The sequence below is a fragment of the Nomascus leucogenys genome, chromosome X (assembly GCF_006542625.1).
Source record: "Nomascus leucogenys isolate Asia chromosome X, Asia_NLE_v1, whole genome shotgun sequence".
NCBI lineage: Eukaryota > Metazoa > Chordata > Mammalia > Primates > Hylobatidae > Nomascus > Nomascus leucogenys.
In genome coordinates this window covers 20,229,398-20,256,181 of record NC_044406.1, presented here as the reverse complement: position 1 = coordinate 20,256,181, position 26,784 = coordinate 20,229,398, and the positions used below count along the sequence as shown (strand labels likewise).

The 26,784-nt window shown below is 39.4% G+C and overlaps 1 protein-coding gene across 2 annotated transcripts in view; it reads left to right on the top strand.

Annotated features, from left to right (window-relative positions):
- Positions 1 to 1,649: 1,649 nt before the first annotated feature.
- Positions 1,650 to 26,784, top strand: part of SMPX (small muscle protein X-linked) — a 54,503-nt gene continuing 29,368 nt past the window's right edge. The window contains exons 1-5 of one of the 2 annotated variants that reach the window (XM_012500898.2): positions 1,650 to 1,876; positions 5,514 to 5,570; positions 16,038 to 16,124; positions 22,470 to 22,618; positions 26,407 to 26,522. In XM_012500898.2, coding sequence (XP_012356352.1) covers positions 5,526 to 5,570; positions 16,038 to 16,124; positions 22,470 to 22,604 — 267 coding nt within the window. In that variant the 5' untranslated portion in view covers positions 1,650 to 1,876; positions 5,514 to 5,525 and the 3' untranslated portion in view covers positions 22,605 to 22,618; positions 26,407 to 26,522. Of the gene's footprint in view, positions 1,877 to 5,513; positions 5,571 to 16,037; positions 16,125 to 22,469; positions 22,619 to 26,406; positions 26,523 to 26,784 lie in introns of those variants that run through there. The other variant, XM_003261140.3, reaches the window with a different exon arrangement.

Genomic DNA, 26,784 nt, shown 5'->3' with positions numbered 1-26,784 from the left:
GGGTGTGAAGCTGACAGTATACTGGAAGCTGCCTACAGCTACAGAACTCAGGTGGACAGAAGTGATGCTAAGAAAGGCATTGACTGTCTGCCACACCCCTCTTGGCTTAAACTAGTTCCCTTTGGGTTACTGCGACTTATGACCAACAGAGCCCTGGTTATGCAGCTCACCTTAGTTTTTCCCACAAAGGCAGCCACACTCATATTGGGCCAGCCCTGTGTACAAGGCATTTCTGCCGGGAGCAGTTTCCTCAACATATACACCATCAGTGGCTACTGAGGGGCCACTGGGGCAAAAGGACTGTGGCAAAAAGTATGCGCTAACTTCAGGACAAAGGGCCAAAAATGGCTCATTGTTGGTCCATGGAGTGATGTTATCATTTGTCTGAAGACCTCTGAACACACAGAAGTAGCCAAACACCTGGAGAAATATTAAGGTGCTCACTATATTCTCTTCTCCAGTGTATAAATAATTCACTTTTGGCACCATGTGATCTCAAAGGATGATGTCTAAACTGATTTTTAAAGATACAATTCTTTTGAGCAGCACATGAACAGAACTTAATGGTGAACCCCAATCTAAAATGAACCACAATTATCTGTTGACCTCCCAAACTCCCAGAAAGTTGGTTTTCCTTTTACAGTTCTGAAAAAAAGCCAACTACTTCCATCTGGAATGCATTCAGCTACAGGGAACAGAAGCCTGATGTCTAGGGCTCCTACAAATTGGAGCTTCTTTTCCTCATGTAACAAGAAGACTGGTAAGCGATGGTTGCTGGTAATATAGTTCAGTGGCTTGACCATGCTGTCAAGAACTCAGACATGGAGTTCACTTCCACAGTGGATGGATTTTAAGTCTCTCCACTCTGTTTAATACTTCTACTGAAGTACAGCTTTATGTAAAGGTAATTTCAGAGACTGGAGAAGTTAAAAAAATTAAAAGTGGTGTTAAAAATTGTGAGCATGTATCTTAGGATTTGGAAGTTTTCTGTTTAAAAAATGTTTTGCCTTGTACCTGCTCCTGACCCTTGCCATATTTAAAATAGGCATTTCTTCTTTGTTCTGTTGTCTCATGTGCTCTAAGGTCAAAATCTTTGTCACCAGTAGAGGTGGTAGAGCAGAGTGGGCAGGGCTCTGGGCCCTGGAACCTCACCAGCCTGTCGATCTTGGACCATTTTTGACCCACAAAAAGGGCAATGTCATATAGTTCAACTTAGTAGGATAATTATCATCATTTGGTGACTATTTGTTGAGTACTTATTATTAAGTGACTTTAACAGCTCCCAAGTGACCAAGCTAGGATTCAAACCCTGTTTAATGTCAGTACCCCTGCTGAGAGGCATGGTATCATGCTGACGCTCCCCAATTTTTATTGAATGCTCATCTTCTGGCATCCAGGTAATAAAGCTAAAGATAGACTTTCCCTACTTTTTGAACTTTGCTATACCCACTCAGAATATATGAGAAAATGCAGCCAGCATCTTCTGGAAGATTAGGAGGGCAAGTAAGATACCATACCCACCTCCCGGCTGACATTTGAGCCCTGCTTTCCACACGGTCAAGCCTTTTGGAGGCGGCCAGCGTATGGCTTGTATCAAACTCTATATTTAGGAAGAACAACTGTGAGCTATGACAGGAATTCTCTTTAACACTTAGCCTTAACGGTTTAAGTTCCCCTCCAGCCCCGAGCCAGGAGCAGCTCTCAATACTGGGAGAAGCACAGAGCACTCGAGCTATTTCAGCCACATGAAAAGCATCGGAATTGAGATCGCAGCTCAGAGGACACCAGGCGCCCCTTCCACCTTCCAAGGAGCTTTGTATTCTTGCATCTGGCTGCCTGGGACTTCCCTTAGGCGGTAAACAAATACATAAAGCAGGTAAGCAGAAGGACCCAGCTCCGGCGACTGGGTTTTCTAAAGGAAATTTCCTTGATACCTAACTTGAAGTGACTACTTTTAACTTTGTAGGCTTGTAACCAGTGGGTGTAGCTTCCTTGTAAATTCACTTTTCATTGGTGGTATTGCTGATTCTGTTTATAAATTGTGAGGGGTGAGGGTGCTGAAAGAATACTGAACTAGGCAAATACTGAAAGGCAGTTTTCATTGATAGTGGCAACAATAAAATGTCCACAGTCTAGAAATGATAACTGTGACCTTGAAGCTGTGCTGGCCAGGATTACAGTCGGTCAGCTGCAGATTGATTGAAGCCCTAAGCCAAGAAATCATCAGAATTTGGGCCAGAGAAAAGCTATAATGCTAGTTCTTTGATTTACCAAAATGCAAATTATTGCCAGAGTTTTTATACAGTACAAGTTTAAAATGATTTTCTCCTTTCCCTAAGCACCAGGCTTGGTCTCAATGATAAAGTTCTATCAATGATAGAACCATCTTTTAAAATCTTCACTTTGGTCACAGTATTCCCATACTCAGCAGGGTAGAGGGCAGCACTCACTGTCCCTTTCTATGTGGGCACCAGGTTCTGAAGCATGAGAACGCTAAGAGTACCTCTTTCCTCTCAGCATATTTAAAGCAGAGTGAATAAGGAGTTAGTCAGTTCAGACAGCTGAACATCTTTCTACACCCTTCTCAGGAATTATTTTTAGCTACAGGACCGAAGATAATTCTTTGAGATGGAGCTTTACTCACTTATCCGACCTTTAAAAAGAACAAACAAACCTCTTATCTCTGAATAGTGATTGATTTTCCTCTGAATCCCTTCTTATTACATGAGTGATATTACTATTGACAAATTTTTAGTAAGTCAAAGAGTTATATTTAGAAGTCAGATATTAGGTGCTCCCCAATAAAAGACAAGCAGGGGTATATCATAGGTGACTCAGCATACAGACCATTAATGGTCCCCACTGACTTACAGAACTGCCAGGAAAACTCGGCGGTGCTCAGCTGGCAAGCATTTTCATTATACTCTAGGCTTTGTAAAAGTCAATATATGCCTTGTCAAACTTTCCATGTTTCCAAACTTTAGCCAGAACCAGGAGACATAGTAATTGAGTGCTGTAAAGAGTACCTCTTTGGATGAAAAGCGGTGGCCCTGGTGGGAGTGGAGTGTGTATCTAAGGCATAGTTTTCTTTTCTTGGTCCCGGGACGAAGCATTCAGATGAAGAAGGAAGGTGTGTTCCACACTCTACATCCCTGATAGAGGTGACTGCAGGGCCAGGGAAACAGGGAACACTGTCTATTTTTATTCATCAGTATGCTTTGCCCTGATTTCTCTGAAAATAATGAGGACAGCAGGAACTGCTGCTGAACTGAGTTACACAAATGTTATCCAGCCTGTTTGTGAGGAATGGAGAGTTGGGATCTGACCAGCTTTCTATAGATGTCTCTTTCAAAGATTGACATGCATGTTAAGAGATTTGTATGCAAATTAGAATATACCAAAACTGTACAGGAGACAAGGCCCATCCATTCTTGAGGCTCAGAAGTTCACACAAAAACAGCAATCCAGTAGTAAGTTAAATCAGTCCGTTGAAAATATAAGATTGTTTTTTAAAAAAATACAGTGTAACAATCATTCATTGACTAATTTTAAAAAACATTTCAACTTGCTATTGTCATAACATAAAGAAATTTTCTAATCCCTGTTTCAAACTGATGTACAATAACTTTTTTAACAAGTTCCCAAGTGATATTAAACTTTTGTTGTACACACACAGAGAATACCATATGCTGAGATATTTAAAGTTCTGTGAAAATTATTGCTTTGTTTGACTTCTAACAGCTTTTGAAGAATAAAAACATTAAAAATTAAGCCACCAAGCTTTTCTTTTTGGAATTAAGCTGTGTGTCCTAGATCCACAAATTAAAAATCCTTCATTTCTTTATGACACTGCAGGAAAGACAGCAATCTATTTGAAACATATCATAGAGAAAAATGTATCCTTGACTGTTCCATTTGTTATTACTTTTTAATTTTGTAACCATATTGAAAATAATTCTACCTAGACCCTTATGCATGGAGGCTAAATCTGTATGTTACAAAGACATTCAAGTGAAACGTTTTAAAAAGAGTCCTATTGTTTCCATGTATGTGGCTCCAAAAACTATATATTTGGATATCCTGAGTATAGAGGTTTTTAAAAAATATGGAATTGTTTAACTTCACATAATAGAGCCTAAGACTTTAGAGATTTCAAAAGACTTATTTTTCACAGAGTTCTTTTCAGATCTTTTATCTCTACAGGTGTTGGCGAACATACCTATATAAATTATTACTCTGAACCTAAAGCTGGAGATGAGTACAGCACTCCAAGGTCATTAGCTATGGACAATGGTAGTAAACAATAAATATTTGCATCATGCTTTACAGTTCACAAGGCTTTTTCAGGAGCATGTATGTCATATGGATTCTTACCACAACCTGTGAAGCAGGTAAAATTTAAAGGAGAGGAAATGGGCTTAGAAATATTGAGTGACATTGCCCAGGTTACACAAGATGTGTGGCAAATGCCAACACTGCTTTTTGCATTCTTTTACTCACCAGTGGACACATCACTTACACCAGTCAATAGACCTCAATCAACCTGTTTTACAGTTTGGGTTTAAAACACAGCATGTTTTGAATTCAATGAATTTTTAATTTTTCAATTGGTCCTGCTGACATTTAATAGGCCAAGCTACAAAAACAGGCCAGAGCTAGGCCATTCCCTTCTCCCCTATCCCCAGTAAATTGCATCCCACATCCCCTAATGTGCTCTAGTCACTGTGCTCGAAGTCAGGTCTCACATGCTTAAAGAAAGCAAAGTCCTTTGGGAAGGAAGCACTTCTACATCTTGAGGATTTGATATGGTCATGTGTAAGTCTTCCTTGCCTCCTTGAAAGAAAAGTATACAGGCGAGGCTTGCTGTCTGCCTGTGTTTACAGAGCCTGGGCTCTGTATGAGGCACCTTGTTAAAGCATTAGGTAGGGGCACACAGAGCAGGAGATGGGACCTACGTCCTCAGAGCATCTCCCAGGTTGCTGGGCAGAACAGACACTGCACAGAAGTAGAGAGCATCACAGCAGTTAAGGAAGTGGTACAGGCCATTTCTTTTTGGGTGTTCAACAAAGGGGAGGCACTCCCAATGGACTATAGCAGCCCTGGCAATTATGAATTCAGATCAAAAGTTCAGTTTCAAACCAAGAACTTCAGAGGCCCGGAACAAAGGTGTTTTATTCCCACAACCTCTTTGCTTTGCTGCTCTTGGCAGAAGGTCAAGAGGGCAGGGAAGGAGATGATAGCACCTTTCAAGTTTCTGATTGTATATCATTAGCATCAGGGGCGAGGCGTCTCACCATTTCTCCTCCTGAATGATTTATCCTGGCGCTCTAGTGTTCCCTCACCCGAGGCATTAGGAAGGAGAGTCTCTTAGTAAGTTTGGAAACTGAGACTGAAAGAATATATGGCCAGTGAGAGGGGTGACTGCCCAGTTGAATCATGAGTTAAATTCTAATTTATCAAGACTGAGAATCTGAATGCTGCTACCTCTAACAGTTTCTTACTTGTTTTTTTAGGGATAAGACTGCATGAATATGTCGAAACAGCCAGTTTCCAATGTTAGAGCCATCCAGGTAAGTAGGTATATTTGTATTTTAACATCAGCTCTGCAACTTCTTGCCTGATTGCTTAATAAGTCATATTTCTGGTGATTGTTTACTCCTAGCTGATGATGAACTTCAAGAAGAAAATTAAGTTCTTCATAAGATTAGTAAGGTACAATTGAGAAAGGATATAAAACAAGTTAGGTACAACTGAGACAGGAGAAGCAAGCTATTTTTGTTTAATTGTTCTGAATTATAAGACAATCAGTTTATAAGTGAGAATTAAATTATCTTCTAAAAAATGTAGTGTGTATGTTTTTTGATACGTTTTTGATGTGTTCATTGATAGAGGATATATTCAATTTTATTTTTAATTTCCAATTGATATGTGCACAAATGGATGAGTCACAGTTTGTTGACTCATCTGTTTGAAATACATCTTTCTTTAAATAATATCCTTTTGTAGTTAAGTGTTCTTCCCAGGGCTTGGGTATTTATCTTTTAAAATTCATATGTTATTAGTTGTCCACATGCCCTCCCAGCAAACAAATTCCTTGGTTGTTTAAACTGACTTAAGTGTCACCCACAAAAAGGGAAGGAGGAAGCAGGCATTTGGAAACAAAAATACAATTATGAAAATAACTTTCAGTATTTGTTTTTACTCAATATTTAATTTGTTATTTCTCTTAAGGGCCCTGTATTTGACTCTCAAATGGCTTCCACCCTGAAACTCTGGGCACAATGCTTTATTGTAAAATTCCGTCTTTCCATCAACATGGAGCCTGTCTGTGCTTTCTCCAAAGGAACTTTTTTCTTGGACTTTTCTGAATACTGCAGTTCATGTGGCAGTTCCTGAATATTTTAGGCTTGATGCACCATCACAACAGAAACACAATCATAAATGGTTGACTGTATTGTGGAGGGGTGTGCTTGTGGCCAGGTTGTAAACACGTCATCAAGGGGTTTAGAAATCCTAACACACACTGCTGGTGGAGGTAGGTGGAGGGACAGATCTTTACCTGTCACGACTAATACAGATCCTTAAATTGAAGGGGTTCTTAAGTGGCAGGATGTAGAGCAACCTCTGGAAACATGTCATTGAACAAACCACCAAGCAAGGGCCTATGCATTTGGCAAGGATTCCACTCTGCATTGTCACATCCAGCCCTCTGGTGTCTACCTAGTGAGCCTCTGATTTCCCTGACAGTGTTAGGGGAATTTTATTTTGTCTTCCAGACCTGTGGGCATCCTTGAGCCTTTGAATCTTCTCTTTTACCCAGTGTAGAAGCAGTTAGTAGCATGGGCTCTGAAACTATATTACTAGGGTCCTTAATCCATCCTGTACTGGTGTAGGATCATGGGAAAATTACTCTCCGTACTTGACCTCTCTGTGCCTCCATTTCCACATCTGTAAAATTGAGATAAAATAATAGTATTCACTTCCTAGGGCTACATGTATAAAATGCTTAAAACAGCATAGTAGGCAGGGCACGGTGGTTCATGCCTGTAATCCCAGCACTTTGGGAGGCCGAGATAGGCAGATCACAAGGTCAGGAGATCGAGACCATCCTGGCTAACACGGTGAAACCCTGTCTCTACTAAAAATACAAAAAATTAGCCAGGCGTTGTGGCACACACCTGTAGTCCCAGCTACTCAGGAGGCTGAGGCAGGAGAATCGCTTGAACCTGGGAGGCGGAGGTTGCTGTGAGCCGAGATTGCGTCACTGCACTCCAGCCTGGGCAACAGAGTGCGTTGAGACTCTGTCTTAACAAAACAAAACAAAACAAAACAAAACAAAACAAAACAAAACAAAAACAGCATGGTAAGCACACATTGAGTGTCAACCATTATTAGAATTACTATCATTCAGGAATACTTTAAGTTAAAGTTGTGAGAAGTAATATCATTTAATCACTGCATTTGAACCTCCAGAAGTGCTAAACATAAAAATTCCTTTTTATTTTTGCAGGATGCACAGTCTTCTCTCGGGCTGTCTTTTTTCCCTCTTCCTTTTAAAACTGAAAGTGTGTTGGTTTTTCTTCCTTAATGGTCCCTGGCCTCCCTCAAATCTACACTGAAAATTCACTAGTATTTTATTTACTAATTTTGACCTTGATATATTTTTAGATTTGTAATATTTTAAAAGCTGCGACTGACTATTCTCAGTAGCCGTTATTATACCGTATTACAAAAGATCCATCCATTCTGCCAACAAAGGCAATACAGCAGTTCCTTATGGATGTGGTATTGCCTCTTTCGATATATTTTATGCCACACAAAAGGCCCAATTTAATGCACCTTCAAATGAAATATTATTTCTTGCAGGTAAATAGGATCAGCACTAACTGATATTTTCGTATTATCTTTGCATTAACCTTAAGTAGGGTACATGAAATAAAATATGAACGTGATTACACCATACACAATGGTTTATAGTAGGGACATTATCTAGGTTAGTCTTCTGGAACAAATAGAAGCCCTGATTAATAAGGGACTCTCCTCATTGTGTAAATACCATTTAAAGCTCTGAAATGTTCTACTCCATACCTTCTAGTCACTTATTTTTATTAGGATTTTATCTCCAATTCAGTTCATTTGTTATTTCCTGAGTGCATAATATGTGCCAGGCACTGTGCTAAGTGTAGGGTATATACAAAGATGAATTGATCCCTGATCCCTGAGATGAACTGATCCCTGATCCCTGTGTTTGAGGCACTCAAGGTCTCCAGTACTTGCTAGCTGCATGACTTTGGGAAAGTTATTTAGCCTCTTTGTGCCTCAGTTTCCTCATCTATCAAGAGAAGAATTAGTAACTGTCTTTATCTCATAGGATTACTATGAAGGTTAAATGAATTTAATGCGTGTCAATACTCAGCTCAGTGCCTGGCTCACTGTAATTGCTTAATAAATATTAGCAATTATCATCATTCACCACCATCATCATCTACTTCAACAGCTCCCAAAGCGTGTTCCTTGGAATAATAGTTTTATGGGATGTTGTTAATTAGATTAGAGGCTAATATGGTTTAATGTTTGAAAATTTTTCTCATAGTCCACAACTTGCTAATGGCATCAAGTTATTTCTAAGAGGGCAGAAACATATGCAATGTTTTCTAAGCATATTGGACCTTTTCAGTGACTGTCTTACAAGATAGTGTTTTGCAGTGTGAGCTTCTAGAAACAATGACTTAGATTTCTAGTTTGTCTGGCTTGGGTGAATTTAAGTTACTTTTGACCATAGTTCTAACAGTCAGGCATTTCAGGAGTTGAATTAATGCACCTCCAGACAACATGGAGTCAAATAGTTACAAATCTCTGCAATGTTAGTTCACCTTTAGTCCACCTTTCTGTAAAATGGGGACAATCATACCATTTAATCGGGTTGTTATAATGAATAGACAAAATAATCTATGGCAAGTGCCTTGTTTATAGTATACAAATTCCTTAAGAGATGGGCCTTCTAACTATCCAAGTAATGCATGCAATGGCCTTGGCTTTGTCTTCAACTGGTTCCATCTCCTCTGTGCACCAGAATAAGAGGGAGGCCAGAACTAGAACCACCCTTAAAGGAGGTAGACAGTAGCCTTTCACATCCACACTGAAGAAGAGATGGCTTTTGAATTGTAAAGGGATTCTAATCCTACACTTCTCTTTAGTTGTATTAGTTAAATCTCTGCCAGGGGCATAAAAACATCCTGAAAGCATCAGTTGATTCTTTGTTAGCCTGGAGAGGGCTTTGTTCCCTAAGCAGCTGATAAAGTTCTATGCCAGAGGTTGGCAAACCTTTTCTATAAAGGACCAGATAATAAATATTTTAGGCTTTGCGAGTCGTTTGGTCTGTTCCCACTACTCAGCTCTGCTGTTGTACCACAAAAGCAGCCATAGGCAATACATAAATCAATGAATGTGGCTATGTCCCAGTGAAACTTTATTTACAAAATCAGGTGGTGGACTGGATTTGGCCCGCAGACTATAGATTGCCAACTCCAGTTCTGGTCTCTCCAGGCTGCTTCTTACAACCCCACTGTTGGTGGGAATTGAGCTGCAATCAAGGTAACATCAGCACACTCTGCATATTGGGTCCTCTCCCTCAAATGAAAGAATTTGACATGACAGGTGGTGGGGAAAGCTAGAACTGTTGGGAACCTAATCCCATCAGTGATTTCTTTGGTGACTCTCTCTAATGAGACCAAGTGACACCAGCCACTGGCAGCATCTGCCTGTCCTTCTTTCTCCTGAACACACCCACTTTGGGAACCACCACAGGCCTCCTTAGGGCCCCAATTCACACAGAGCCAATCTTCTCTGGATTGTCACTGATCCTTTCTCTCCACCGTTAACGAAAGTAAGCTGAGTATTATTTGTCCTCTCCCATGAGATCTGGGAACTTCATGGCTGACCAAAAAAGAATCCTGTGCCCCAGTCTTAGCTCTATGATGTAAATTCACCCCCCTGGTCCTTGTGATCTTCAAAGGGAGGGGCTTCAGTTAAATGACTTCTAAGTCTCTGTCCAGCTTGTAAGTCTGTGAACGTCTTGAGAATAACTTCTAAGGTTTATTATCAGGATGACAATAATAGTTTCAGTTTATTCAAGGTTTACCATACACCTGGCCCAGTGCAGTGGGATTTCCATGGATCCTAATGTTAGGTTTGGAAAAGTGAAGTAACTCCCCCAGGATTATACAATTTGTAAGTGGGATAGTCAAGCCCTAAAATCAATTATTCAGTCTGATCCCAAAGCCCGTGTTTGGAAACACTCTGCAATGCTGTCTTTACTTACTGTTCCCACCACTGGCACAGAGAGTAAGGCTGGAGGAGTGGGTGTGGACCATCTCAAGGATAATCATAAGCACCAAAGCTACTTGAGAGGCAATTACCATTTTATGGATGCTGGGTGCCTCCCTTTTAAAGAACTCAACATTTAGAAACAGTGTCAGCATTTCAGTGAAGAAGCTGATAGTCTACACTGATTAAAGTCACCTTAAGAGTAAGTCGGCTTGGAGTTAAAAGTACAAAGTAAAGAGACACAATGATAAACATGGTCTTGAAATTCAAACAACCATGGCTAGATCAACTTAAGCCGTTTGTAAAACTAAATCTAACTTATCATACATTTGAAAAAAATTATATGAATCCTGCATCACTAGTGAGTATGTGGCTTCTTAGCATGGGAAGTTTTCCATTGCTACCCAATCTATCTGTAGAAGAGAATATTCTGATGCTCCATGTTTCAGTACTTCTTTCCCTTCCCCACTAGTTGTCATTGTTCTTCCACTCTCCATTATCTAGGGCATAATGTGGAAGAAGAAAGCAGTCTCCATGGAAGATGAAAGTATTTACAGATAGGCATTAGAGACTCTGAGTATTTCCTGTGTAGGATTTCCAGTTTAAAAATGATTCCAAATATATGACAGTCATTGGTATAGAGGAATAGACTATCACCATCCATTGTTAATCTGATAGATTGATTAAAGCTAAAAATCATAATGATCATACATGCCTTCCTTCAATATTTTATTTAAATTTAAAACGTTAAAAATTAACTTTCATTTCCATTTGTTTTAATGTAGATGCAAGGCCTTTTCTTCGATCATGGATCTACTGTTTCTTACATAAACCACTATAATACATTGTTTATGATTTCCAATGCTGGTTTCTTTTAAGTGTATTAAGAACTGGAATGTAGGAGTCTTACTCTCAAGTGGGTTCAGTATTACCTCCAGCTAATGATCATTGCGGCTCTACCTAGCTCTATATTTGTGACATGAGGCAAAGCAGACACATACTTGCAAAAAGATGTCATTTTTTTTATGTTGACATCCAAAAGCACTTCAGGAATACAACCTGCCCCCGACCAATTGTGCACATTGTCTTAATAGCTGTACAGTACATTCTTGAAATCTGCTTTTCCCTGGATGATGAGATTACAGTTGAGTCATTCAGGAAATTATTGAAGAGAACAAAAAAGTGTTGAGAACAGAGAAAAAATAAAAACATTTTCAATATGAAACATCATGGGTGAAGAACAGTGGCAAAGTAGAAGTTTCTCAAAATTGTGTTGTGTGGGTAAGTTTTCCGTGTTTTGAATCCACTCCACATTTCAAGAATCCCTAAGCAGTTATGCATTCCAGTGATACAGAATTTTATTTTAAAATAAGATGACTATATTTTAGTAGGTAGGTATGTGTGTGTGTGTCTCTAATTTTACGTTAACATACCAAACAAGAATCTCATTTTCTAATCCGTTATGAAAAAACAAGCCTCTTTCTGAAGTCTTCTGTAAAGATGCTATAAATCTCAAAATGTCATATCTTGCTCCATTCAGAGAATGACTAAGACTGTGAGAATAGGAAAGAGCAGAAAGAAATAATGCAAAATGCAACCCTGTAGAATTCCCTCTGCCCGTGCCACAGAAGAATGGCATGGGGGAGGCTATAGATTCTGGCATGAGCTGCTGGGGTCCTTTGAAAAGTAAAGATTGAATCAGTAGGGGGTCATCTGAAACAAATAATGCAATGGGAGGAAACTCCAGAAGCCTCTGAACTGTTCAGAAAACTCACAGTGGGTTCAGAAAAGGAGAGACAGAGTGGGGACAAAAAGGGAGGGGGAAATAAGAGAACAATGGCTGTGGAAAGCAAAGTTCAATAGGAATTGTCAGTACCCAGCCGGCGGGCAGCTATCAGAATCCAACCCACTGGGGAAAGAAGATGTCATTCCATTGTAAGCCACACAGAAAGGGGTGTGGAGGAAATATTGTTTCCAGAATCCTCTGGGCTCAAAGCCCGGAGCCAAGCAAAGAGAACAATACAAATAATTAAGGGAGCAGTGGAATTAACTTACAGGGAATTCTTTCTACTTTTCTTCACCTAGTGAGATCAAGTGTAGTATTAATTTCACATCAGATAGGTCTTCTGTCAGGGAACTGTATCCTATTCTGGCAAAAGATGATCTAGTAGATTTTTTTTCCATTCCCAACTTGGAGGATGTAACAAATTATATATAGCTTGGGAAAGTGATGCACCAGGTCTGCTGCATCAGGGACATATTTTTAAATCTCTAAAATGAATAAACCTCAGGGGGGGAAAGGAAATACAAAGGATTGCATTACAAAAGGAAAAAAAAGAGACTGCTTCCTTTGCATTTATATAGAATCTATGGGGAGAAGGAAGCCTAACCTAATATCAACTCTAGGTCATTGATGTTAAACATTTTCTGTTTGTTTATTATTTCATAAAAGTTAAGCTTGTATTTTAAGCCTATTTTGTGTAGCAAATACCATACTCAATTTGTAGGTAGAAAAATTAGTCGCTGAGAAAGTATTTTATTTGTGTTTAAACACAGAGTAAGTCAGTGAAAGAGACAAAATATTACCCAATTTTCTGGCCAATGCAATAAAAACCGAGAGCTACAAGTCTACATATTTTTATCAAATTCAAATTATAAGGAATTTTTCTTATGGCTATAATTTAGTCTATGACTTGTCACTCAAAGATTACTGTCCTACAATTATACTAATGAAACATCTCTAATCATCTTGTTAATAGTATAATGCATGCCACAATTGACAAAGTACGCCTCTTATACTCGCTTATTGGTGCACATTAGGATTGAATGTTCGACATATTTTCAGGCTGCTTTGGTTCCTGTCAATATCTGCTGTCAAAAAAAAAAACCCATTTAGGTTTTTCTGATTTCTTGAGTGATGCTTTTAAAGAAGAAAAAGTGTCAAGTCGGTGAGTTAATGGCTCATTTTTCAATGTGGCTTTTCTTTGGTATCTATTATGAAATTATCCATTTTATGTGCCCGTTTTCAAAGGCCACTCTCAAAGTGTAAGTCTCCAATATCAGAGCTGCTTTAGAGAATTTTAGAGCTGGTTAGAGCTATTTTTGGCCACGTGAAAAGAGCTCTTTAGAGACGGGTTTGAGAGAGTGAGAAGGTCTGTCCCTAAAGTCAGGCAGCTTCAATTTGGAATCTTGCCTTTTCCTGGAACTATATGTATGACCTTGAGAGAATTAACCTCTCTGAGGATTCATTTCTTCATCAGTAAAATGAAGATGATAATACTAACCTCAAAAGTTTGTTGTGAGGACGCAGGTATTTAAACCCTCCACCTCTGCCTGCTTTGCATTGTAGATATTCTTACAGTACTTCATTTGAAGGAAGGAAGGGTTCCCTGGTTAAGAGGTTTGAAAACCATCGACACAGCCTAACATTCATATTACAAATGGGGACAATGAGACCCAGAGCAATTGTTACTTTTTCAAGCACAGAGAACTTGTAGCAACTGCTAGCATTAGGCTCTTTTCACTACTGTTAAGCCACCCATGAAACATGGAGAGGCCACATGGGGGTGCATCATTAAAATTAATCTCCAAACAGGAAAAGTAGTCATCTTATAACATGCCCTTCACAGTATTATATTATTCTGGATGACCTTTGCATGTCCCCTTACGAAAAACTGCAATCTACCATAGAGCATATATACTTGATTAAATCAGTTAATTTAGCAATCAAGTCTTTCAGAAACAATATGATAATTTGAGCTCACCGTTAGAAAGATGCCCCCTGTAGATGCTTAATAAATGGGTTGGGGTAGGGACAATTTAACTAAACTTTTAACTGGTTAACTTTTTCCCAAATAGTCCCTATATTGATTTTTCCCCTCTTTTATCCAAACTGTAGTGATGGAAATTGTCTATTGGTCCAATATGGATTATCTTCTGTGAGTATGACTGAGTATGATTTACATTGTCTTGATCTTCTTTATTCAGGCCCCTATGATATTTCATCCAATCTAAGACACTGTCAATTGTAAAATACCATTATTTTACAGCCTGCCAAAATAAAGCAAATGTGCCAACTAAAATTGTAGGACACTATTGGTTGTAAGACACATTCTGACCAGAGATATTAAAAAAGATGCATCTTGGAATTCATGAAGTATGGCTCCATATTTGCCACCATATAAGACAAATCTTTCTCCTCTCTTATGCCCCCTCCTTCTCCCACTCTGGGCCACCTGGTATTTCCATTACACATAAAAATAGCATAGAAAGCTCAGCCTTAGGTTTTTAAAATGCTTTTCTCTAAAGTTGTGCTGGATTTATATTTTAACATATGTGGTACATACTGATTAAAAATACTCCTTGGCTTGTTGATACTAGGAATGGCTCCACAATGATGTACCTCTCTGGTTACTTTCCACAAATACTTTGGATCTGTTTCTTTCTGTGGTATCAGCAGTATTCTAGTAAGGATGGGGTGTCTTAAAGCCCCTGGGTACGAAAAGTCACCTCCTGCTCCTGAAGGGAGTACAACACAGACCTGCCATGTTGCATGAACATGGACACTGGATGCTTCCTGTTTCATAGGGTTAAGCATTCCCCTGGCAACAGAGCTTGTACCAGGCATTTCCAAATGGGACTTACCACACTTCCTAATAACTTCCTTTGGTGTGGTGCCAAAATCATACAATCCATGTCATAAGATAAAAAAAATTTTGCTCTCTTTGTTCAGGCATCATTTACATGCATAACATCAAAACGAAATTTCAACTTTTCAAACCCACATATCCAATTACTCATAAGGCAACACTTTATCTTCAATGGAAAAATATTGTATTCTACTTTAAAATAGTATTTGATGGTTGTTTTATGTGAGTGATAATACTGGTTGAAGACATTTTTGATCTGCATTACATATTTTCACCTTTTGACATCAAATAAGTATGGGTAAAATTCAAATTTACATATTATCTCTCCAAGTCCAAATTACAGTGTCAATATATCCTTACCTAACTTAATGTTTAGAGGATGTCATGAAGGTATTTTATGTTTACCACTGATGGAGATTAGTATTTTATCATGATAAAGGAGAACAGTCAATGAGTGGTGATACAAAGGGAACTTGGCTTTCCAAGCACCCTCTTTACTCCTTACTGACCCACACAAGTACATGTTGGGAAGAAGGTAGAAGAGTGTCAATTTCAGGGACTATGGCAATAAAGTGCAGGACATTATGGAAAGGAGGAGGTGGCTTAGGACGTGTAAATGTCTCCCCTCCCATGTGGTAAATTTGAAGGGACCGGAAGGAGGGCTAAGGTGTGGGATGACTTATGCAGATGCTCTTTCCTCCTTGCCTGTCATTATGTGTTCCATCCTTATCCCAGAGAGAGAAAAATAATATGCACCTCAGGAGGGCAACAGCCAGAACAAACTGTCTTCCAATTCTCCCATCCAACAGGAAACTGTAAAATCACTGCACAGACCTAAGGATGTGTAATAAATGAAATCTGTAATAAATGTAATCTGTAATAAATGGAAGTCAAATTTTCCTTTGCATACTTTTATGCTGTCATTACAGCAATTTTCCTGAGATAAAAAGCTTTGAAGATGTACTTTTCAGATGCATTTTTCTTCACAATGATTACTGTCTCAGAATGTCATTGCAATTTCTTACTTTTTTTAAGCTAAACCTACCCTGTTTTCTCTTTTAGGCAAATATCAATATTCCAATGGGAGCCTTTCGGCCAGGAGCAGGTCAACCCCCTAGAAGAAAAGAATGTACTCCTGAAGTGGAGGAGGTGAGGAAAACTCAGCTCTTAGAACACAGCAATGTTTTTCCTTTCTAAAATCCTCACCAGAGGGGGCAGAGGCAAGGCAAGGGCTGGCTATCCAGGACAAGGGAGGGGGCAAATGGCTGTGTGTCAAGGAATAACATACAGTATGTACGTTTCTTTAGTTGTCTTGCTCAGTCAGCCCTGAAACTCACTGCCTCCTCTCTTCCCTTCAGCCAAATTTAAGTACTGTACCTGGCACCATTGCTTGAAGGTACTGAGTTTAACTTCCAGTCTGTTGATTGATTAATTGCTTGCTTGCTTGCTTGATTGTGTGTGTGTATGCGTGTGTGTGTGCACGTGTGTGTGGTGGGGAGGATAAAGCCTCTGAGAAGTTTTTGGTCTAGCAGTAGTCACTAGATTGGTAAGTTTTCACTTGGGATCTTGTATCCAACTGAGCAGGATGTAATAATATTTAGTACAGCTTCTGATAAGTGGGAGTGCAGGAAGTAAGCACATTAAATTATTTGGGGAATCAAATAAACAACAAACAAACAAAAACTCAGTCTCTAAATGTTTCCTTTGAAAAGGGAACTTTGCAAGAGAGTCTATCAAGCCTCCATTTCTGTATTTTTTCCTCTTTCTAATTCTTTACTTCTCCCCCAAATTCAAGTACCTGGTCTGCTAAATTGGAGGCTAAAATTAATAATGAATGCCATAAATAGGGAAGAGTTTCTTCCTCAGATGTTTATATTTCTTATCGAATTGTAACTTTTCTGCTGAAACCTGGAAGGTCTGATTCTCAAAAAAGGTAGTGAAGGTTTTGGAACATTTTATTAGCACAAGACATGGAAAATGGAATCAAATAAAGCCACAAGGCATAGCAAACTGTATTTCATCTTTTTAAAAAGGTAAAAAGGCTTTTTAAGTTTACCAAGTGACATTTTTGGTATTTGTCCCAAAAGAATATCTATTATCATTTCAAAGTTTCCTAATAAAACTTTGTCCTGCTTGTAACCTTTTTTTCCTGTGAATATTCCTGATGTGGTCCTAAATTAGTGGTTCCAGTCTCCTATCAGTAGAAAGATAATTTTTGAAAGGAGGAGATGGGGAGTATTTGAGTGATATCATCAAGTGCTGGAATTTCAGCCACTAAGTCGCCCTTGATGAATACAAATTTTGAACATACAAGTTGGAAAAACCTGGCCCTACCCTGCTTTTATGGTTACATAATCTCAAGTTCTGGTGCTGTTAACTTTGCCATCGAGTTAACTCATGATCATGAGGTCTCCATCTGGGACTTGGGCCAAGTATTTCAGAGTCTGTGTCTGCAAAATAGGATCCCCTCCATTCCTCAGAGGGTCACTGTGAGGGCATGATATAATGGACATGGCATAGTCTAGTAGGTATTCCATAAACTATTTTTCATCAATTGATGTAATTATCCAATTTTCATGAAGCACTCCTGGGCCTATTGTTTTTGCATATTGTAAGGAAAAGGCATGGGGAGGTAGAAGGGACGGCGGTGGAATTCTGCTATACCTTCATTTATCTGTAATTAGATTTTCCTTTGCTTCCTGTGCTTCCTCTTAAACTGTGTCTGTCACTACCATGGCAATCAGTCAGAAAGTAGTTTGACCCACTTTTCTCACTAAATTGACTGATTTCACAGCTGTTTTGGAGGCTCACATTTCATTTTCCACCTGTTGTACAGATGGCCCCTGGTTCTTCTTTGTCCAGCTGGTACTTTCCTCCACACAAGTGTCTCAGGGGACTGGGGAAGCACTTTGCTCTCTCTTGCCTTGTATCTAATCTCATAGTTGCAGTGCATTCTAAAATAGACAAGAACTGATACAGCTTGGTGTGTGAACACCTACTTTATAATTAGCCACATATACAAATGGCCAACTAGTATTTTTCACAGGATGGAGGGAGTGATGTATCCACAAAGATACAAAGACCCCAGGGATGTCTCTTTTTTTTTTGTCTTTCTTCCTTGTTTTCTTGTAACAACTTATTGTCCAACAGATGGAGGGTTTCTAGAACTGTACCATACCTTTCTCATAGAGCTCATTGGGCAGGAGGGTGAAGCTAGTGATGGTATTTCTTTACCATAAAAGCAGAAATAAACTCTCAGGATTTGTGGAGTCTTGGGGAGGGAGTGGGATCTAATAACTCAGTCTCTGGCCTGGACCTCAGATTAAGTTTCTTATGAAGACAACATTGTGCGGGTAGTAATTAGACAGCTTGGCTTGGCCACAGGGTGGGTTAAGTAGGATTTTGTCAATTAGCTTCAGGCCCCAGCCACATTTTAAGGCATAGTTTGAATGGGAAAATAAAATGTGGATTTGAAATAACGTATACATCCACATTTACTATCATTATCATCTAGTTTGCAAACTTGGAATTGCTTAATTTTGTAGACTTAAAATTCGTTCGTTGCCTAGCCTTGCATGAGGATAATTACTGTATAGAGATCATAACATACCATCTTTGAACAGAACAGATCACCTCTATCACATTCAGGAGGTTCCCCATCTAAACTCAGAAGGACTTTTGATCCTGACACCCTCCCAGATGTGAAGAGGATGTTCCCCAGCAGGAAGCCAGAATGAGTCTTTGGCTGTCTGCCAAGGCCTGTGAGCACTGACCCTGTCTTTGGCCCACCTATGGTTTCTGGTAAGACCTTTGCTCTGCTCACAGAGCTGGAGTACACCCTCTATCTGCTTGGCCCAGCCACAGATGGGCATGTGCCCAACACTGAGGCCTTACAGCCAAACGTTAATAAACAGGGCTGGTCTTTTGCGTAAGACAATCAGCTGCTTGCTTGAAGTGATTTGAAGGGTATTGACAAGCCTCTACTAAGCTTCCCAAATCTCTCTTTTGACTGAAATACTATCATTATTAAGCAACAAAATAGCATGTTGGGATTTTCTGTTAATTATTTCCCTCTCCACCTGGCTCCTTTACAAGATGCAAACATTTAATTCTGGTCTAGCCACTTCCTAGCTGTATGGCCTTGGGGCAAGTTTCTTAGCCCTTCTGTGCCTGAGTCTTCTCAACTGTAAGACAGGGATGATAATAGTACCAGATTTATATGGTTGAGGTGAGGATTAAATGAGTTAGTACATGTAACTTAGAACAGTTAACAGTGTGCCGTTATTATTAAGTCTTTGGTGTTTGAGCATGAATGAGCAGGCCAGATTGTATTGTCCCACACAGGAGAGTTTAGGGAAAAACTCAGTAGGATATCTGGCAATAATGAGGGAGATGAAAGTGAGATCACTTGAATATGGTTCACTGTTTTGCCAAGTTTTACAAATACCCTGTGACCCCCAAGGGAAACATTTCCCTTCACAACAGCCATTCTTGAAACTGAGAATGCTGCTGTGGCTGATAAGCCTTCTTTTACACTCTCTTTATCTAACCCAAAGAATGTCTTTCATGTCCCTTCTTCATTCAAATATCCACTTACAAAATTAAAAAAGGACATATTTATTAGCCAAATGGGGCCATCTGGAACCCTGTTTATGCCTTAACTTACTATAATTCTTACAATTACAAATTCATAAAATAAATGGAATCTGACTCCTGTTATGTTTTTAAAAGATGAGAGAAGATTCATTTAAGAAAATGCACCATTAACCCCCTTCTTCCTGAGTCAATATCATATCTAATTACTAAATATATTGAATTATAATTTCCCATTATATGTGACTTTACAAATTAAGTGGTGAAAGTCTTACGTTGATAAATAGAAAAACACAATGCATTGAAGTTTTAATAACTTGAGAGGAAGGTGCCTAATAAATATTGTTATTAACCTGCAAATGTTCACTTCAAAAATTTTTGCATATAAACGTAAGTACAGACATTGGCTTTAATGTGTTAAATATGCCAATATAGAACATTTTGATGTTACAAAGTTAGTAAATGTGACTTATCCAGGAACTTAACAGAAGGAATTGGAAACATTTTTCTCTTTCATGCTTCTTTATTAAGATCTACCCACCTAAGAATTGAACAATGAGAACTCATGGACACAGGAAGGGGAACATCACACTCCGGGGACTGTTGTGGGGTGGGCGGAGGGGGAGGGACAGCATTAGGAGATATACCTAATGCTAAATGACGAGTTAATGGGTGCAGCAAAACAACATGGCACATGGATACATACGTAACAAACCTGCACATTGTGCACATGTACCCTAAAACCTAAAGTATAATAATAATAAAAATAAATAAATAAAAAAAGAAATTAAAAAAAAAAAGATCTACCCACCTAACAGTCATGGAAACATTTATAAGTGAGGAAACATTTTTCATTTCACCACTACACGTATATAAAACACACACACACAGACACACACACACACACACAGACACACACCGCACTTCATAGCCTTGTTAAAAAATTCTTTCTGAAAGCATAGCAAAGAACATTTTGGAATATCTAGTCCTCCAAGTGGATGCTTTACAGTTTTAATTATTGCTTCTAAATCTACATTTATAAGTGATAAATGTGTGTGCATGACAAAAAACAGCTGATTCTAGGGCTCTGTACACTGACCCAGGGAAACAGTATTTTCCAGATATTTACAGCAGGTATAGTCTACATTGGAATACTTTATCATTTTGTTTGGGTGAAACGTTAGCTATTTCAACAGCGCTGTACCAGATTTAAAGAATGACTGTAGGAAAAGCCATTAGCCCTTAGTAGAAGAACAGCACCTCAATATTTTATGGCTACTCATCCTCTCCGATAAACAATTTAAAAACATTTCTATAAAGGACGTGTCTACTAAGTAATTTGTTAGTTTGGGGAAGCTTGAATACTTTCTTCCTTTAGGTTCTAACCAATTTGAGAACTAGACATAGGATCCAGACAGGGATTAACACACACCATCAGCTTTAATACCCAAATGACAGGGCTGCTGGTGGGGGTTGAGGGTAAGGGTGGGGTGGAGGCGGGGCATAGGGCATAGGGCCCACCCTCTCTGGTGAGAGGCAAACATGCAGTTACTTATTTCTTTTCCCGGGAACTGTACTGGTTCACCCAGTTGTTGGCCAAGCAGATGGAGATCTGCGTCAGTCTGTGTTAGTTTGGGTCCTTCAGGAAACTGACCCGAAGATATTTGCTGGGGAAAACACTTGTAAGGAAAAATGGGAGGGAGTTGCATGAGGCTGGGAGGGAGAGAGGGATAGAGGGTTGGGTGGAAGCATCTCAGACTTCAGTGCCCTACTGAGGCAAGTTCTCCAGGTGAAGTCGCTCCGCAGAGGAGTCCCAAGTCTCCCAGGAATGGGCCCGCCTTAGAATTCCTGTCGCACTCAGTCATTGGCTACAAGCAGCCGTGGGAAGTGTGACCTCAGCGTGGTGATGGATGGCTGGATTTCAATGTGAAGCAGCTGGAGCCGTCATTCAATTATCCTCTCTGCAGTAAACTGATCCGAGAGGCGAGTTCTCAAGGCTGCCACGGTGATCAAGTGTTCCTCCAACACCTTTCCCTGGGGCCACAGAGAACATATCCTCCCCTACCCACCACCTCTAGCAAACAGAAGGAATGGGCTAATAATCAACTTTTTTTTTTTTTTTCTGTATAAATGAGTTTCTGAAGTTCTTGGAGCCACACACAGCAACTGATCTTGTTTTATAGTTACCATTATATGTGTGTTTGGTGTATGTACATAGAGGCATAGATTTTCATTATGGTACATTCTTGGGATTGATCCAAATAAACAACAGTCAACAAGTATGCGTGGGCACCTCTGCGCCAGATATTGGAAATGCCACAAGAAAGGATAGGATGTGGGTCCTGCCCTAAAGCTGCAACAAAAATATAACATTCAATGAAAGGAAATTTAAAATACTTCCCAAAGCAGGAGAGAGCTGGGCTTCCTCTGCCACTCTCTCTTGTCGTGCCCATATTCAAAAAAGTTTTGCTTACGTTTGTTTCAGTTTGTCTATGCATCCCATGCTCTAACATTGTACAAACCTTTGCTGTCAGGCATATTATAATTGTCCGATTACAAATTAAAGTCAATCTTGTAAGATGCTTCTCTTGGAAACACAAATTTTTTGAACTAGTAGTAATTTTTGTTAGTTATCAGAAGTTGAACGTACTCTAGTGTTTTCTAAGTTATGTGGAAATTACTTGTTTTCTTCTTCCAACTGTATTCCACACTTCACAACAAACTTTACGAGATTTTATTGAAACTCTAAGGCTGTCTCAACAACACAAGGGACAGTCACTCTGCTAGAATCACATTTTGACATCATTGTTGCTTTAATTTTTTTTTTCTGGTTCATGCTTATGGCCCAAAGAGATCAAATGTGTTTTTTGGTGAGTTGGATTTCTTCTCTTTTCTCTTCAGGGTGTTCCTCCCACCTCGGATGAGGAGAAGAAGCCAATTCCAGGAGCGAAGAAACTTCCAGGACCTGCAGTCAATCTATCAGAAATCCAGAATATTAAAAGTGAACTAAAATATGTCCCCAAAGCTGAACAGTAGTTGGAAGAAAAAAGGTGAGTGAAAAACTCTCTTCTTTGTCTCAAAAAGGCCTCTGTAAAATGTTTTAAGGAAGCCTTTCACAGAAGAAATCTGGAATTCTGCAAGAGTTCATTAAATACCAGGGGCCTTCAATTTAAGTCAGTATTTCTGGTGCAGTTTTCTGGTTAAGCCAAGTTTTTGGGCTTGTCTTATTCCATCACCAGTCATAGATCTATTGAGGATGTTAGCCTGCCATTCTCTTTCTGATCATCCTTCTTAGTTGTGGAAGGATGAAGTTGGGAGAGGAAAGATGCTTGGGAAAAGGCCTTGAGGTTTTGATCTTGAGGTCCAGGCAGCCCTCCCTCACTCCATGCTTCAGTTTCCTCACCCAGGTATCACAAAAACAACAAGCTATTCATGAGCTGGAGGATCAGAGGATCAAGGAACTGAACAAGTTTGGGAGTATAAAGAGGCAGAGACCCAGGAGTTCAGTCCTTTAATCAAGTAACCCAGGTGTGTGTAAGGCAGACCAAGAGGACGCCATAATGACTCTAGGTGTGGATGAGGTTAAGGGTAGCTCAAAACTTGTATGCTGCCTTACAAGGCACTGCAAGCAGGGATTGTGACCTTATTTTTATTTTAATTGCATCTGTTCAATAATGATCCCCTCGTGAGGGTTCAGACAACCCTCCACCTGGCTCCTGTGGACTGGTATGGGAATTCTGCCAGCAGGGGAGTGTGGAATTGGCCCAAGTCATCCCTCTTTCTCCTAGGAGACCCTGGGAGCAAATCTACCCTTTTCCAACATTACTAAGCCCACAGTGTACAATCTATTCCATTTCTTAAGCAGAAATTTAAGTCTAGAGGAGAGGAATCTGTATTGGGAACATAAAACAGGCTTTATCTGGTTGATTGTCCATTCATTCATTTGGTCACTCACCCATTCATTCAATCAGTATTTATTGAGTGTTCACTACATGCTGCACACTAGAAACATTTATTCATCACTTACCATGAGCAAGATACTGTGTGAAGAGCATTATGTCCATTGTTTCTTTTAAGCCTCATGATGCTCAATTATTGTTCTCATTTTTGAGATGAGTCTTAAAGAGACTGAGTTTCCCCATCTATCATGTATTCTAAAAATGGAGTCTGCCTTCAAAGTTAGTGCTATCACCTACTTGTTATATTGCTTCAATCCCTTCCTCCTACCACACCTTACAGATGGATTGCATGCTTCCTGTTGGTGTTGGGGTGAAATCTTCTGACTTGATGGCAGAGGCAAGCAGTGGGGCGGATAGGGCCCTGCTGTGTCTTCTCCTCTAGACAGAATGAGGAACAGAATGTTCTGTCAGACAGTCCAGAGCATTGTGGCAATGTTATTTATGTTACACTTACACTGACTTACTAGGATGTTTGCAAGTTAGTTCAGCCGAAAATATTTTATAGTTAGAGAAAGAGAGGAGCTGTTTTGAGTTAAAATAAAAGAATAGTATCTGATGTTTTCAGCACAGTTACATAAAAGAACACAGGAGTAAGAATAAAACAGAGTGGATCTATGACCATAGACTGAATCCCAGGAACCTGGATGGGACAAATTTCTGTGAGCAGGAACTAACCTGACGTGTGGCTACATGCACTTGTTGCTACTGATGACAAAATGGAACAAATTGATGACTGAGTATCACACTCAGTCCTGCTTGTGTTGCCAAGTTGAGATGAAATCTTTCAATATGGTAGGCATGAAGCTTCAGAACTTCCTTGTTAGAAAGCCTGAAGAGGGGAACTTAACTTTTTGTAATATTTATTATCATCACCCAACCAAGGCTGTTCAGTTGGACACATGAATTTTTAATGCAAACTTTAAAGGTTTTTACTTTTATGAAATCCATGTTGACCTAAATTTAACCTCAGTTCCAGTTGCAGAAGAATTTGGTTTTGAAGATTCAGAGGAATGCGGTTTTAAAATGAGCTTAGAGAGGATCTTGCAGTGTTACTCAGCAGTGGGGTTGATTCAGTAGCCTTGGCTGTGTGATTACAGGGAACAAGGAAGAATAACAACTCAATCAAATATTGAAAATGTACCGGAATATCCAGAACACATTTTTGTTACTTTATTTTCTCAGAGAAGACTTTAATGATTCTTCTCTCCTTAACAAATTCTAATGTAAAACCGCTGAGAGAGACCTATTTTTCCTTATTCTTACAGTAATGTGAAAATCTAAGTTGTCAGGGTAATTGATCTGAATTCCAAATGAGTACAGTCATTGTTTTAAGCCAAGGAATGATCTTTACTTTTTGTAGCAAGCTGTTTTGCTTTTTACTTATTTTTCTCCTGCAGATATGTTTGGGATTTTGAGACTTCAGTAGTCAGTCTGTGGTCGCAGAAGGAGAACATTTCTTAACATTGATAGATTCAGTGAACTCATAAGCAGTAAATACCCTGGACCAGCCATCAATTAACCCTTCACTGGTTGGATTGATTTTTTTTCTTCTTGGGTCACCACTTTGTCACCCACCCTCACTCTGTGTTGTCCAGTTATTTGATCAAACAGATCATTGGTTTGAAGATTAAATAAGTCCATCATGTCCATAGTGTCAAACACAGTGAAAACCACAAGGTGCAAGGTCCACATAATATTATAACTATTATGGTACTTAGGCACATAAGACAGGTTAGCATCTCATTCTAGCCAAGATCAGTGCCTCCTTTTGTGTAGGATTTCAGATTCTTTCCATGCCCTGTGTCATGGATATAATTGTTCATAGAAATCAATTAAAAACATTACAGAACAAGAATCAGAAAGGCCAGTGACTACCCCGCTGGGCACCAGAAATCATGGCTTATGGAAAAGGACTTGGGGCCTAGACCCAAACCGGAACCAGACCAGGCAATATAGAGACAGCACATACCAAATCAAAGCCAAAAGACACAGGAGTGTCCCAAATGGGGCCCCAGTCCAGGCTGGAACTGGCATGGGACAGGGAAGGTAGGATGTTCAGCCACATAAATTTTGGAATCCTCCTGGCTGTGATTTAAGGTAGCCAGATGGTGACTTAAGAAAGTCCAAGAACCAGATGAAGAGGCAGGACCAGTGGCAAAATCTAGAAACCAGATGTCCTCCAATATTTCTAATCCTGCTTGTTTGCTGCATTATCAGGAATCCTTCAGGGCCACTATCAGAAGCCACTGTCAGCTTGTTTGCTTACAGTTGTAGCAGATACCACCTCAGGCTTCATGGACAAAGGTCTGAGGAACCTGCTGAATCGCTCTGGGCTGGTGTCCAAACAGACTTTGTGTCCATTTCTGTTTGCTCCCGACCCTTAGATCAGAGCATAGGTACTCAGTAAAGAATCCTTGAAACTAGCTTCTATACCATGGGTACTTTCTTCTTTCCATAGTAAAATGTATAGATATAAAACTTGGTCCCTGCTCTCAGGATACTTAAGTCTTGATGGAAAGATAAAATACTTCAAAATGTAGCTAATAATTCAAGAATTAGATAGCAGCTTAATTATTAAAGATATCCCAAGGCTGTTTATGACCCACTAACAACTAGGCAGTAGAGAAAATGTCATGACTTTTGAGGGGCTAAGCTATGATTTGGGGTCAGGGATAATTTTAAAGAGGCAGTGGGAATGGAATGGTTTAAACAGAGGCTCAGAGATCACCTCTGGACAAATGGAGCGTCCAGGGTATCGTTAATAATTAGACCAGTCTAGTGAGACTAAAGAGTTCCTTTAGGCACTACGTCTTAAACTTTTGGAGCATAACAAAATAAAACCCCACAGCCTGCCTACACCATCTCATCTCTTTTTCCAGTGGTAAAAGAACTCAGTGATATCAAAGAATTGAAGAGGAACAAAATAAGTATCAAAGTGGTAGTGATGCATCAATTACAAGAAAAAGAAATGATTAACAAAGGTAAAACCTAAGAATAATTCTACAATGACGCTAACGAGCACCAAGAAAGTCGTAATTGAAAGCCTTGGAACTGATGAAGCTCTAAAAAGAAATTCTCATTCTTAAGTTTCAAGAATCCCTTCTCTCTGTGTTGGACATTGCAGCATGGCCACATGTGTGGCAGTCAGACTTCATGATTATATACTAAACTAGGGTTTTAGAAAAATGCAAAATTTTAGTGATTCTTGATAGCTCACTTAGTAGGTTTTTGTTGTGTATAGAAGTGAAAATCTATGG